We start from the raw sequence: 14,154 nt of genomic DNA, 5'->3' as shown, positions 1-14,154 counted from the left end.
TGTTTACTCCATACCAGTAAAGCTCAGAAGAGGAGAGGATTAATGGAATTGTCAGCATACATTGTTTTAAGCCAGTTAGGTTTTTTTATAGTCAGTAGGGTTTTTATATTTGTTTTTATTATTCAAAGTGTTTTTCTTTATAGGAAGGGTCGTATGAGATCAGTGTGCAATCCTCAGTGTTGCTTAACACGGTATAATGCTTGTTTAATGAAAGTTCTTTAATATATACCTATGTTGTGTATATAACTTTCAGCACAATGTTGAATTTTTTTCAGACATAGTATGTAAGTGCCTGGAAGCTAATTTCTTAGGAAATGAGAATGCAATATTTTATATTAAAAATTAATTGTTATGTACTATAACTTGCAACAACACTGCAGGCCAAATGCATTCCAATAAGCCATTAATGCCCTGATGTAGACTGGGTAGTCTGCCAAGGGAGAGGTGAGGGAGAACAATTTCTTTTGTACAATCATAGAATCATTTAAGTTGGAAAAGACCTTTAAGATTGAGTCCAACCATTAACCTAACACTACTAAGTCTACTGCTAAATCATGTCACTAAGTACTGCATCTTTCAAATACTTCCAGGGATGGTGACTCAGCCACTTCCCTGGGCAGCCTTTTCCAGTGCCTGACAAGCCTTTTGGTTAAGAAATTTTTCCTAATACCCTAGTATTTTGGTGAAGAAAGTGAATTTTTATTTCATGATGCTAGTTTACACAGATTATGGCAATGTTTCAGTTCACCTGTGTTGAACTACTAGTTTTAAAAAACTTTTTTTCACACTTGGTTCTCACTTCTGCCAATAAAAGCCTGAATTTGTGTCGGTCAAAATAAACTACTAGCCTCGCAGATATGAATTCTATGTGCTACTCATGTGGATGCTGCATCGTATTAGTGTAATGGTGACTTCTTCACAGTCGGTACCACGGATGGACTTGCGTTGTTCAATGTTTCATACTCTAACTTCACTAAAAAGCTGCTGTGATTACAAACCTCGAGCATGTTTTGGCTCTTCCACTAGCTCAGTGAGCCCCTGAGGTGTCGTGCTGTGGCCTGATCGAAGGCAAAAGTCTCAACCTACTTTTGTTTATGAGATCAGAAAAGGTACAGCTTTAGACTTGATGCAGAATAAAAGATTTTTATTTGGCCTTTGCAAAAGTCATGCAGAAGAGAAGGATCCGAAATGCAAATGAGAAGGAAGATTGCAAGTATGTCTGAACGCATCTTTCTCTGTTTGCTGACGAGGATATGGATTTGGTGCTGTACTGCATGAGGGACAAGACAGAAGCAGAAATTCCTTCTCCCACTTCAAGTGCAAGTGGACATTCCACAGTTGTCCCAAAATACAGTCTCGCAGGATGAACTCGTTACTGGGACATGCAAAAGTTGAAGGACTCACTTCCAGTCAATTTTCATCCGTTTGCTACGTGTCATTTCCAGGAAAAATAGCTCTGGTAAGTGGGTACATTGTATTTCATTTTGCCTAAATTTAGCTTGTTTCTAAAATTGTCTTTTCAAAATAACGCTAGAAGAGGACAGAACAGAAAAATTGGGGCTTTTTTTTTTTTTAACAATATTTAACAATGAGATTGTATACTATAAATCAGAACATGCTTTGGCAAGTTGATGTCATTTTGCTGTTGGAAGTAATCAATTATTCTCATATTAGTAAAAGTATACGAGCAGTTAAATTCTCTTGTATTTTCTGTTTACTTTGTCCCTGTGAACAGCCAGGTCACTTGACTATCAGACTAGGTGATCTTTATAAGCAAGTTACACTACACATACTGAAAAATGTTGAGTGCTAAGTATAGTACTGATCTGGATTTACTTGGGTGGCTTTTCAGTCAGTTTCAGAATCCAGCTCTGATCATGGCCCTAGTTTGTTCATGGAATTTCTTTGCTATAGACATTCCTTTGTTGACTGGTGAAATTTAATAAATTTTTTGTTGTTTTGTGTTTGATTGGGGTTTTTTTGTATTTGTTAAGTGTCCTCACCAAGGGTGCTTTACCTCCCTTCTGATGAGACAGCACTTCATGCTACTCAGCTGCAGACTTTGGTGGCTTGTTACTGTGCAAATGTCAGACAAAGACAGGTATCCTTAGGCTTTTTGGAATAAATTTATAACACTTTTAAATGTCGTGCCAAGACATAAGTACTTCTAAATTTAACAGTATTTATTTCTCTACTCCTTATGCTTTCACCTCACTCAGACTTTGAAATGTTTCCTTGTGAACTTTTGACTGGTGGTTACTTAGCAGTTCAGATACTTTTCATAGCTTACAGTCACATATTAAGAGTTTTGTCATGTGCTTTTTTCTTCCTGAGTACTTTAACAGTTTCTGTCTTTTTTGGTTTGTTCTTTTTTTTCAGTTGCCTTGACCAGGATAGTCTTTGAATGGAGCCTCTGCATCTGCTGAAAAGACTGATAAAAAGAATAAGTGAACAGAAGAGAACGCATTTTTATCTGCACTAGGGCTTTGAGTCTATTGCCCAAGAAGTTATATTTGAAGGACAGGCAGAATGATCTAAAGAGAAGTTCAGCAAAGCATTCTGTAACATTTGTTTTCAGAAGAATTGCACAGAGCGGAACATGCAAAAACTTCTTTATTAGATGCCTAGATCATAAGCACTCAGTGGAGACCAAGTGTTTGCAGTATCAGCTGCAGAGTCCTTTCTGCTCAAACTCATTGGAAACAATTTGTTTTCACTATATATATGTTGACCTCATGGGGTTGTGGGACTGATGTCCTTACTACATTTAAAAAAAAGTGATTTTTTTTAAAACAATAATATAAAAACATAGTTTTTCAAATCTGAAGAGTTGACTTCAAATAAGTATATTGGAAGATTTCATAAGTTAATTCATTTATGGCTATATACAAGCCTTACTTTATCAAGCTAAGTATGGTTTATTCACAGTGCAGTAAAAACATTTGCAAAACTCTACCGTGTGCTAAAGCACACTTCAGACATGCTTTTGTGTGTTTGCTTTTGTACTCAGAAATTAATTTACTTGCTCAAAACAGAATGAAATACTGAATGATACCCTCATTTCCCATAATCAACCCCAAAAGTGTGAAGATATTTGCTATAACTAAACTAAAAACTGAAACAGAGGACTGACTTGGGAATGGTGTAATGAATCCTGCATTCCAAAGTGGATTACAAAAATCTGTTAGGAAGTCCTGTGTTGAAGCTTTTACAAATTGAGAAGTGCTCTATAAGGAATACGTACTACAAAAATGTAAAGCAGAAAGGTGGAGGAATGTGAAATGGTAGTAAATTAAATTTTGTCCCCAGGTTATCAATGTATTCTCTATATTGTGCTTGTGATTTCTTCAAGACTCAGTTGTGTGTTTGTTTTCATGTAGCCTAATGAATCGCTGTGGATCAGCTGAACTGTGTTAATGAGTCGTATGCAAATTCTCGGCCCCTTGAAATATGAGCTAAAACCTTGAAGTTTTAAATCAATATTGCAGTTTTATACATGAAATCCTAGATTAACTTTCAAACTGGATGCGTTAAGTATTTTAGTATGGAAGAGGCAGGTAAAGTTACGCATAAGTCTAGACAGAAGGTACCAGCAAGTTGTATTGACAATTTTGAGAAAATGCCTCTTTCTTTCAAGTAGCATTCAATTGTTTGGTTTTGTAACTTGGAGGCCAGATATTTTGAAGTAATTTAAGTCTTTTCTGGTGCCAGAGATGGTAAAGCTGCTATTTAACAGTGGCTCAGAACTTCAAGCAAATGGTCATGTCCACTTCCTTTGCAACAGATTAATTTCTCTGTCTTAATGAAGACACTTTTTGTTAAGGTGTCTGTCACCAACCTAAGAGCTGTGATTATGCTGTTCTTCAGTCCTTTGCCCTTTTAAATACTTCAGGGTGTCCTTGGAGCACAGTCTGAACTCTGATGTTTATTCAGCATCTGATTCTGATTTTTGTGTTATTTCTTCGCATTTTTTACAGAAGCTAAAAATGGACTTTACTGTATTGTAAAAAAAAACTGCATCATGTAAGCTGGTATACCTCTTTAATTGTTATCAAAGATGATGTCTGGGATTCTCAGAATGTCATGTCGTATGTGGAACTCTAATTAAAAGCATTTTGAGTTTGAACCTTTTGCTCCTAGTGTTTTGTCGTACAGCTGCTCTTTTCTGTGATGTAGAAAAGCAAATACACTTGCAGGCCCTTCAGTAAGAAATAGTGTCATTTGCAGGTTAAAATTTGCCATGTTCAGAGTGGTCTGAATGTAAAACAGATCTTAATGTTTAAAAGAAAAAAATGCAAGTATCTATTGTGTGTCTTTTTCTGGTATGTTTTTTGTAATTGCTTTGTAATTTGTTTCTTGGGCACAGTTTGTGACTGTAGTAATTTTGATTATTAATTCATGATTTGCATTTCTTTTCTAGGCACTCTGCTTAATAGTGCTGCCATTCATTCCTGCATCAAATCTCTTTTTTCCTGTTGGATTCGTAGTAGCAGAACGAGTGCTGTATGTTCCTAGCATGGGATTCTGCATTTTAGTAGCACATGGATGGAGGAAATTATCACATAAAAGGTAAAGTACTGTTACGTAGCACTGGTTTAACTCATATATCTTAATTTCATAAAAGATAACCGTATTTATAACTGCAAACTTTCTCAGTAGAGCTTTTGCCAGCATGAATTTGCTATGTTATTGCTCTTACTCTGTTTCAAGTCCACACAGAGAAATGACCAAGAAACCATTTGGGAGTCATGTGAACAAATGACAATGACAAAGAGTTTCTTTGGGAGACCAGAAGCTTATTCTGAGGGTATTAGAACATTTATTTAAAATACAGATACACATACGTAGACACACATGAACATGTATACACATGCATGTTTGGGATTTATATATGTATGTGTATATATATAAGCATACATAAATTCATAAAAACCCCTCAGACTTGATATACAATATATACATAAAAACCCTCAAACATTTTTTAAAAGCATTATAGCTTACACATTGCTACAAAATAGACTTTACATATGAGATTAGTAGTATAGCCCATCTCTCTTCTGTAAAGAAAACTAGGTATTTTCCGTTTACATCATAGATAATTTTAAGGATCAGGCAAAATAAAATTCTTGGGCACATTTGATATCTACTTTCAAAGATGATTACTCACTGAAGTTTATGTGATGCGTGTATATCAATCCACAGCATATTAAAATATATTTTACTGATTTAATTTTCAGACATGTCATGCTAGGAATGGAGATCAGAGCTATTGAGAAATTGTCAAACTAAAGAACTTTTTTGTGAAATTTCATAACTTCCTTAGGAAACTCTGCTCTAAAAGCAAGTTTTGCACACACTTTTGTTTTTCCTGCCATCTCGTACGTTGATCTGCACATACCTTCCTCTGACCTCATTACACTAGTGCCCTCCTAATGTTATCTCAGAAGAACGAAAAAGGTGGCAATTCCCAGCCTGCGTTGTCTGTTATCACGAGAGGTGAGGCCGTGCAGTATAACTTACGCTGACTGCTGCTGCCAAAGATGACAGTGCTGGATAACAGGAAATTAGTGATACCTTGTGGGAGTGAGGAGAAAGTATTATCACAAATCCCACTGCGAGACAGTAAAAATAGAAGTGAGGTAAAAAGAAAACAAGGAACCAGGAGAGGGTGGCTAGGGAGAAATAAAATTAGGCAGCAGCGTCGTTCACTACAAAGATATTGGGAATCTGCACTCTAGAAAGTCCTGTGGGAGAGAAGACTCCTCGCTTTAGAAACATGTGGAAAGAAGCTTTCTCATAAGGCTGGTGGGGATGTAAATTTTGTGTATACTAGTTCTCACTCGTCGCTTTGCTAATGTTTTAGAATTTTTCAGTTCTGCTGGGCTGTCTTTTTTTTTAGTATTTTCTAAGACCAAGCACAGTAGTTAAGTCTGTGCAGCACCTTGTATGTCTTGAAAATGGTGGGGAAAAAATCTTTCCCTTTTTTTGCAAACCCCTGTAAAGTACATAATGGTGTGAACATCTGTTGCCATAAGTCAAACGTAAGAAAGAGTGGGCGATGATAAACAGCCATATGTCTGCTAAAGAATGAGATTTTTAAAACCAAAATTATATTCAGGATTCTTGGAAGACTTCTGGGTGTTTAATGTGTTTTTTCATAATTAAATCAGAATTCAGAGGTAAAATGACCAGCGTCCTTAAAGCGTATTTTTTATATCTGTTCTGGTTGAAGTCAGTCATGTTTAAACTCCAGAAAAATAAACTGCATGAAATCTAGAAGGTTTTTACTGACAGGGTTGTCACAGAGAGAAACTTGTGCCCCACCTTGCGTGTTTAAAAACAAAATTAACTATGAAGACACTAAACCTTTCTCCTATTTAGGTATTACAGTAGCACTAGGATTTTATTTGCTTGTGGAGAGTTAGGTAGTCTCCACAGTAGACCATTAAGACGTGTTCTGCAGTGTGAGAAGGGCTGATGTTATGTGCAGTAATCAATTTGTGTGGAATTGTTTGATATGACAAAAAAAGGACAGAATGATATTTTAGTTGCTTCTTTCATTTTTTTTTAACATTTTGTAGCATTTTGAAGATCCTCCGAACCTCACCGTTTGGCACCATGATCATGTTCATTGTCTTTAATTACAGATAAGCTCTAAGAGAAGTGTATTTTTGCATATTTTTCATTTACATTGTTATATGGATTGCGTTCAGTCTTAGGTGAACTACATAACAAAAAAATGGTTAAATAACAAAATTAACCTGCAACTGCACATTTTTTTCCTTTCAAATATTGGAGTGCTCCATTTGATGAGGAGGCAAATAAATTGAAGTATACCATTCACCAATATGCTCCTTGATCTCTTTGCCTTCTAGCGTATGAGATGTTTGTTCTAGTATAAATGAGAGTTCTTCATGTGCTTATAACAAATCTTTGTTTTATTTAATAGTGTGCTAAGAAAGGTTTCTTGGGTTTGTTTGGCTGCGGTGCTCTTCACTCATGCCTTAAAAACACTGCACAGAAACTGGGACTGGGAGTCAGAGTACACGTTGTTTATGTCAGCCTTAAAGGTACTGTATTCTCTTTGGAAAGGATACTGGAAAGTTTCTGTTGCTGCTCTCAAAAAGCGGCAGTAGAGCAAGATAAAAGTGGAGAGAAGTTATGTTTATTTTGCTGCTTTTGGTTCTACGTTGACAGTATCAACATCTATTTAGTTGCTTGTGGGAATGCTTTAAAAGGGGTGTGAGGCACACATGGGAATTCATATGCAAGTAGAGGATAATTTTTTTCCTGTGTTAAAGCAGTTGAATGGATGAAAATGCAATATGTGTCAGTACAAAAATCTACAAAAAGTTTGACGCATAGAACAATTCCTTCCTTGTGCATATGGCGTGATAGGATAGTTTGTACAGCATCCCATAAGATTTATAATGAATTTTAAAACATTTGGTATTTCTAGCAGCAAATAACTGAAATAAATGGATGTTCAGCAACAATTTCAATATAATCATTCATTATGCAGTGTTTTGTTATTCTTTACATATATCAGGTTGATGAAATCTGTCATTTGCTGTGCATTTTTAGATCCTTAAGACATAGTTAAAACCATTATGTGTTATGTAATTGCAGTTTAATAACTTGCTCGTTGGTATACTTTCTTCTGATTTTAGGTGAATAAGAACAATGCCAAACTATGGAACAATGTGGGGCATGCATTAGAAAATGAAAAGAATTTTGAAAGAGCTCTACAGTTCTTCATACAAGCCACGCAGGTGCAACCAGGTAACAGCTTTGACTAGTTAGCACTGAATGACATCTCTGAACTCCTAGTATTTCAGTATGCTTAGCTTACTCAACAGCATCTTCTCAGAGATCTGGTTTTTTCCAACTGAACATCAAACAATGTCATACGCTTTTGTTCCGTAGTTTTTGGAAATAAACTCAAAAGAAGTCCTTCGGAAAAGTTTCTATCTATAAAAAGATGCAAAGACGTGCCGTTTAAAAACCACTGTTTGGATGACATGCTTTCTAAATTAACTTAAGATGTAATTTTTCATGAAACATAATCGTTATTTAATTTTCTTATTTAAAACTGAGGAAGTGTACAAAAACCTAAAAATCTAAATAGTATCAAAGTGTACATTTACTCTATTTTATCTGTTGCTGTTGCAAAAGAAGTTCTAAGTAGTACTGGACAACCTTTCCTTACTCCTTTTAGAAGCCTAGTAAGTAACCTTCAATTTATACACCCCTACTATAGCAAAAGATAGACACATGGAAGCACGACATCAAATTTTTTACTGTTTCCCAAAGAAATTTATAATCTATCTTTGGTTCATGGTTAAATTATAAACTTCATAATTAAGATGAAAAATAATACATGATTGCTTTTTGTTGTTGTTGTTGATCTTTATGCAGTGCCTCTGAAGGCATAGATTTTTATTTTCGTGATACTCAGTATATGGAAGTATTTGCATTTTCATTCTTTTTTTTATTAAGATGATATTGGTGCCCACATGAATGTAGGAAGAACTTACAAAAATTTAAACAAAACTAAAGAAGCTGAAGAATCATATATGATTGCTAAATCATTGATGCCACAGGTAATTTTGTAACTTCATTTTATCTACCACCACAGGAGGGAACTCTTTCAGACCTATATTCGTGATACACTTTTTGAAGTGCTCTTGAAGCTCTTTGTTGCTGTATATTTTAAAATTGTTAGGGTTTTTTAAAAACCTATCTATTAAGAGTAGGTTGTATACAATCATGACTGCTAAAAATAATACTAACTTGAAACTTCTTTGTTAAAACTATTTTAAGTTACATTTTATACTGCTGTGTATTATTTTTAATTAAATTGAGGATATAGAAAGAAAGCAGCAGTTAAAAATGTACACCTACAGTTTCTAGTCACAGTGGGTTTATTTTCACTTACAGCCAATACATTGATGGTGACTGAGTTTCTGATCCCTCAAGAGAAGGCTTAAATGCAGCACTGGAGGTGGGAGAAGGTAGCCACTGCAGCAACAGAAAAGCCCTTTGCCTGAAGATACTTTTAAAAACGTGCTTTGTTACCTTTGCCACTTGTTAAGTTATATTTATATCTAGCAAATATTACTTATTCTAGCTCTTTAGGAGAAAGAGAGGAATATTTTGGAGAATGTATGAAGGTGACAAAAGCTGTGGGTAAAATGAGACTTAAAACAAAAATTAGTATCCCTTGAGTATGGCATTAAAAAGTTTTTATTGGGATACAGTGTGAAGACTCTAGACAGATAAACAGGATGACAGTTGCGATGTCCTAGCGTTTTCATCTTTCATGACTACTTTCCATTTGCTGTATCCGTGGCTGTTAAAATCTTACTTAAATTTATCTTAGTCCAAAGTGTTAAAAAAAAAGAATGAAAACGTCAGATAGAAATAGCCTTTGTTGATATGGAGGTTTTGGAAGGTCTGTCTGGTTTCTAATAGCTATCTGCATGAGTCCAGCTAGGTAGTAGCAGAGCTTAATTAACTGATATCTTTGATATCATAGTCATCTATGTCTTCATAGAATTGAAGAAGTAAAAACACTCTGTTTATCTGTTGGTATGATTTTCTGGGAAAGAGGAATTGCTGTTTGTAATCATTGAGAGCCTTCCCACTAATGTCCAGTGATACCCTAAAACAAAGGTGAGAAAGTGGAAAGATCCGTACCGATTGTCTTTCATATGTTTCACTCATCTGTGTTTGGTACGAATATTCTTTTCAACAGATTATTCCAGGTAAAAAGTATGCAGCGAGAGTTGCTCCGAACCATCTGAATGTTTATATCAATCTTGCAAACTTAATTCGAGCAAATGAATCTCGCCTTGAAGAAGCAGATCAGTTGTATCGACAAGCAATTAGTATGAGGCCAGATTTCAAGCAAGCTTACATCAGCAGGTATCTTTTCTAATTTTAAAAATCTATATTCTTGAGGAAACATTTATGTATTTGCAGTACTATGAACAGTGTTTAGTTCACACACATAATTAGCTGCTGGAACTGGTTCATTTCCAAATGAGAAGATGAAGATTTGGACCCATAATCAGTTACTCATTTTGTTAAATTCCTGCTTTAAATGGTGTGTTCCCACATAGGCTGTGTATTCAAGCATTAAATAGCAAGACCCTTCCATTGGATTTCTTTATGAATCTCAAACACAAATTTCTGGTCTCTTAGTTTAGTTTTGAACTAAAAAACTTTTGTTTAGTCTGAATCATGGAGCTTTCTTTATCCTTATTTTTAAAGGTGATCCAAAAAGCACAAGACTTAACTAAAAAGCGTGTAAATTTCAGCTAAATAGGTCAGAGGGATATGGCTGTGGATATTAAGGTTGTTTTGTCAGTTGTGATTTCCATTGGGACTTAAGGAGGTGCAAAGATATCTGAACTGTAGCTGTTGCAGCATTATTGGAGAGCCAATATCAGGAACACTTGATCACTTTTTTTAGTTTTTGTCCTGCATATTCATTTGTTGTTTACAGACTTCTGAGAGCTGAAAGCTTTGGGAATGGTATGTAAAGAAGGTCGTGTATTGTTTTGTATTTAAAACAAAATCCAAAAAAATACAACCAACCAAAAAATGCTGTCATCTCACACCTGCTGTCTATAGGAAGGCAAGCCTTTTTAAAAAATTGCCACTCATTTTCATATTAGTGTGCATAAAAGTTGAACGTTAAATCTGATTTTTCAACAGGGGAGAATTACTTTTAAAAATGAACAAACCTCTGAAGGCTAAGGAAGCTTACCTGAAAGCTCTAGAACTAGACAGAACCAATGCAGACCTGTGGTACAACTTGGCAATTGTTTACATCGAATTGAAAGATCCAGCAGAAGCTCTGAAGAATTTCAACCAAGCACTGGAACTCAACCCAGCGCATAAACTGGCATTATTCAACTCAGCACTACTAATGCAGGAGTCTGGTATGTTACTTGTCGCTTATGTAGATACTGTGCATTTGCATTTGTCGGATTCATGCTATTTAAGTTCTATTAAAGATCTTTTTATTTTTGGAAAGTAGAATTACATAGCACCGTCAGAGAAACTGTTTATTGTGTTAGTCAGCTTTGTAATTTAATGGCAGTGCATGAAATTTGTGCAAAGTGTACATACACCTTAGTTGATCAGCATCTATTTTATAATATAACATCTTATTAAGAATAGTGTTACACAAGTATCTTCAAAATTGTGTATATGTAATCTTTAATAAATTCATATTGAGTAAAATAGTTTAGTATCTGTTTTGCATTTATATGGATTGATTTCTTCACTGATTTAAAAAAATACAGCTGACTTCTGGGGGCTTTGAATCTAGCCCTAGGAAATGTGCATGATTTCATAGGTTCCTCTGTAATACTGCTAATTAGGATGAAGTAAGTCCGATTGTCATGAGTTTTTATTTTTCTTTCATATGTAGTATAGCTTCTAGCTGTATGGGTAAGTACAAACCTTCTGTGAATTCAGGCTGTTGCAGAGTATTTGGCAGGTTACTAGTAAAGTCTGTTTCCCTTTTGTTCGGATGGTAAGCTGCCCCTTAGAAAGAAAGAATATGGAGTTGGCTAGAGCTGATGCAGATAGATTTTTCTTCATCTCTTCTCACATTGTGAGTCAGGTAGTACAATAAATGGCTGATTTTTTTGTCTGTAGAAGCACAAAGGGCTTCAAGCAAGCAGAAGCATTAGCTGTCTAGTATTCAGTTATTCATACAAGAAGGTGCAGCACTGTTTCAGGAGGTGAAAGAAGGCTCCCTGGTCCCTCATCCCTCAATAAATCCCTGCCTGCAATTCCTTCCTAAAACATATTCACTGAATTCTTCAGAAAAATAGCAAAGACTAGCTAGTCTAGTTCATTTTAGTATTACCAGATGAGATTATTTTAGTCCATCTTTTTCAAACTGTGATGATGGAGTTATATTTCTTTTTTTTTTGATGTTAGAAGATATTTGAGCCTGGCTACATCTTTGTGATCTCTGTTTAAACTCTTTCAGTCTGCCTTTAAGAAAATGAGATCTTCCAATCTCAGTTTGCCTCTATAAGAGCTAGTTTGTTAGAACTTACATCTTATCTGCATTCCAGTTCCTCAACCATTCATGAAATTAACTTCTCTTAAACTTGTAAAGACACCTTTTTGTATCTGTTATACCAAACCTAAGCATAATCCAACAGATAATTGGAATAATGATGCTGGCTTTGGCTACAAGTCAACTTTAAGTAGTTCGTTCTGTAAAGAAGGTAGATGTCATTTACTTTTCCTGTTATATAGCAATGACAAAAAGTTGCATTTTAAACCCTTTCCCTTTCACAGTTGTGTTGAAGTTGTTGCATTTTAAATCCTATAAAAATCAGCATTTTACAGGCCTGATCTAAAAATCTTTCAGAGTAAATCTAAAACTGAATGCATTTCCTGTCGTTTAGGTGATGCTCGTCTGAGACCTGAAGCCAAACAGAGGCTGTTGCATTATGTGAAGGAAGAGCCACAGGATGCAAATGGCTATTTCAATCTGGGTATGCTGGCAATGGACGACAAAAAAGATGCGGAAGCAGAGGCTTGGATGAAGAAAGCCATAAGGTTACAGCCAAACTTCCGAAGTGCTTTGTTCAATTTGGCATTGCTTTATTCTCAGACAGCAAAAGAGTTGATGGCTTTGCCCGTCCTGGAAGAACTGCTGAAATACTACCCTGATCATACCAAAGGTCTGATTTTGAAAGGAGATATCCTTATGAACCAGAAGAAGGATATTGTTGGCGCAAAAATGTGTTTTGAAAAAATTTTGGAACTGGATCCCAACAATGTACAAGGAAAACATAATCTTTGTGTTGTTTACTTTGAAGAACGAGACTTAATAAAAGCAGAAAAATGTTTGGTTGAAACGCTAGCACTGGCACCTCATGAAGAATACATTCAGCGTCATCTGAACATAGTTAGAAGTAAAATTGCATCACTCAGTGCTACGGAACAGTCATCCCTTCCAGCTGATGGGACTGCAACCACAGCTACAGAAGGAAAAAAAAAATCATTTCAGAATTTGAAAGAAGTAAAAAATGAGCAGAAGACCACCCAGACAACAGTTGATAACGGCAAAGTGCACTCAAAAAATAAGAAACGAACAGAGAAAAACAATATGGACAAGGAGACTCCCAAAAAATCTACGAAAGAAATCAAAGACATTGAGAAAAAGAGAGTTGCTGCTTTGAAAAGACTAGAAGAGATTGAACGTATATTAAATGGTGAATAGACTTTATCATGTCCCAATAGAGTAAGGAGAGAATACTATTTTTTACTTACTGCTTAATGTGTGATCCAACTGGAAGGTGGTCTCAGTGCTCTGAAAATAGGAATAACACTGACTGCATATCACTTAGCAAGCAGCAAAAGGCATTGCAATGCTTTATGTGAGAAAACTGCAACTTTTAAATATGATGCAGGGGATGGGTGGGAATCAGGGGATAAAGGATTGAGAATAATCTTAAATGCAGAATCCTGATAGTGAGAGAATAACACGCATAAAAATCACCGGTAGCCAGGGATATTCAGTAGTGCTACTTTCAGAGAATCAGCATAAGAACTGAATGGAGAACGAGTGGAGTAAGCCAGACACTGCTGCTTTCCCCTGTATAAATCTGTTTGTATTGATATTATCTACCTTTCCGTTACACATCATCAGTTTAAATCTTCTAGACTTCTATACATGAAAAAGAGTTTTTCTTTGCATTTTTTTGTTTCCAGAACTTAATATCAAGAAAGTCCTCAAGATACCACTGGTTGTAGTATAGGAGGGTGCAAAAACACACTAAAATTTTTGGTTACGTTCTAAATGTGGAATGATATAATAACCTTTTAATTGTTCTTTACTTACAATGCTAATGGTTTGTACTGTTTTACCTGATCGAAATCTCACGGTGCTCTTAAGATCTTTAGACTATGGTTTTACTTTTAAAGGAGTTGTGTGGGGTTTTTTTCAGCTATCAATCATCTGGTGGTTTTTAAAAATTCTGTTTAAAAAAAAAAAAAAAGAAAAAGAAAAAAAAGGGTGGTTTTCTCACTTTTTCCCTGTTCATTGAATGCTGATAAATGCACCTTTGGTACAGTAACCAGTATGCTATGCAGTAGCCCTTTTTGACTTTGTAT

General features: G+C 35.4%; 1 protein-coding gene across 1 annotated transcript in view; it reads left to right on the top strand.

Annotated features, from left to right (window-relative positions):
* The window catches only part of TMTC3 (transmembrane and tetratricopeptide repeat containing 3), a 24,717-nt gene extending 11,456 nt beyond the window's left edge, over positions 1–13,261 (top strand). Inside the window, exons 7-13 of the mRNA XM_009876217.1 lie at positions 4,421–4,569; positions 6,950–7,070; positions 7,671–7,782; positions 8,500–8,603; positions 9,758–9,927; positions 10,723–10,949; positions 12,441–13,261. Coding sequence (XP_009874519.1) covers positions 4,421–4,569; positions 6,950–7,070; positions 7,671–7,782; positions 8,500–8,603; positions 9,758–9,927; positions 10,723–10,949; positions 12,441–13,261 — 1,704 coding nt within the window. The remainder of the gene's footprint in view (positions 1–4,420; positions 4,570–6,949; positions 7,071–7,670; positions 7,783–8,499; positions 8,604–9,757; positions 9,928–10,722; positions 10,950–12,440) is intronic.
* The last annotated feature ends 893 nt before the right edge of the window (positions 13,262–14,154 follow it).

This window comes from Apaloderma vittatum, unplaced genomic scaffold, assembly GCF_000703405.1.
Source record: "Apaloderma vittatum isolate BGI_N311 unplaced genomic scaffold, ASM70340v1 scaffold1349, whole genome shotgun sequence".
In the NCBI taxonomy this organism is placed as follows: Eukaryota; Metazoa; Chordata; class Aves; order Trogoniformes; family Trogonidae; genus Apaloderma; species Apaloderma vittatum.
Note: the sequence above shows the minus strand (reverse complement) of the source record. Positions and strands in the feature narration are given on the sequence as shown.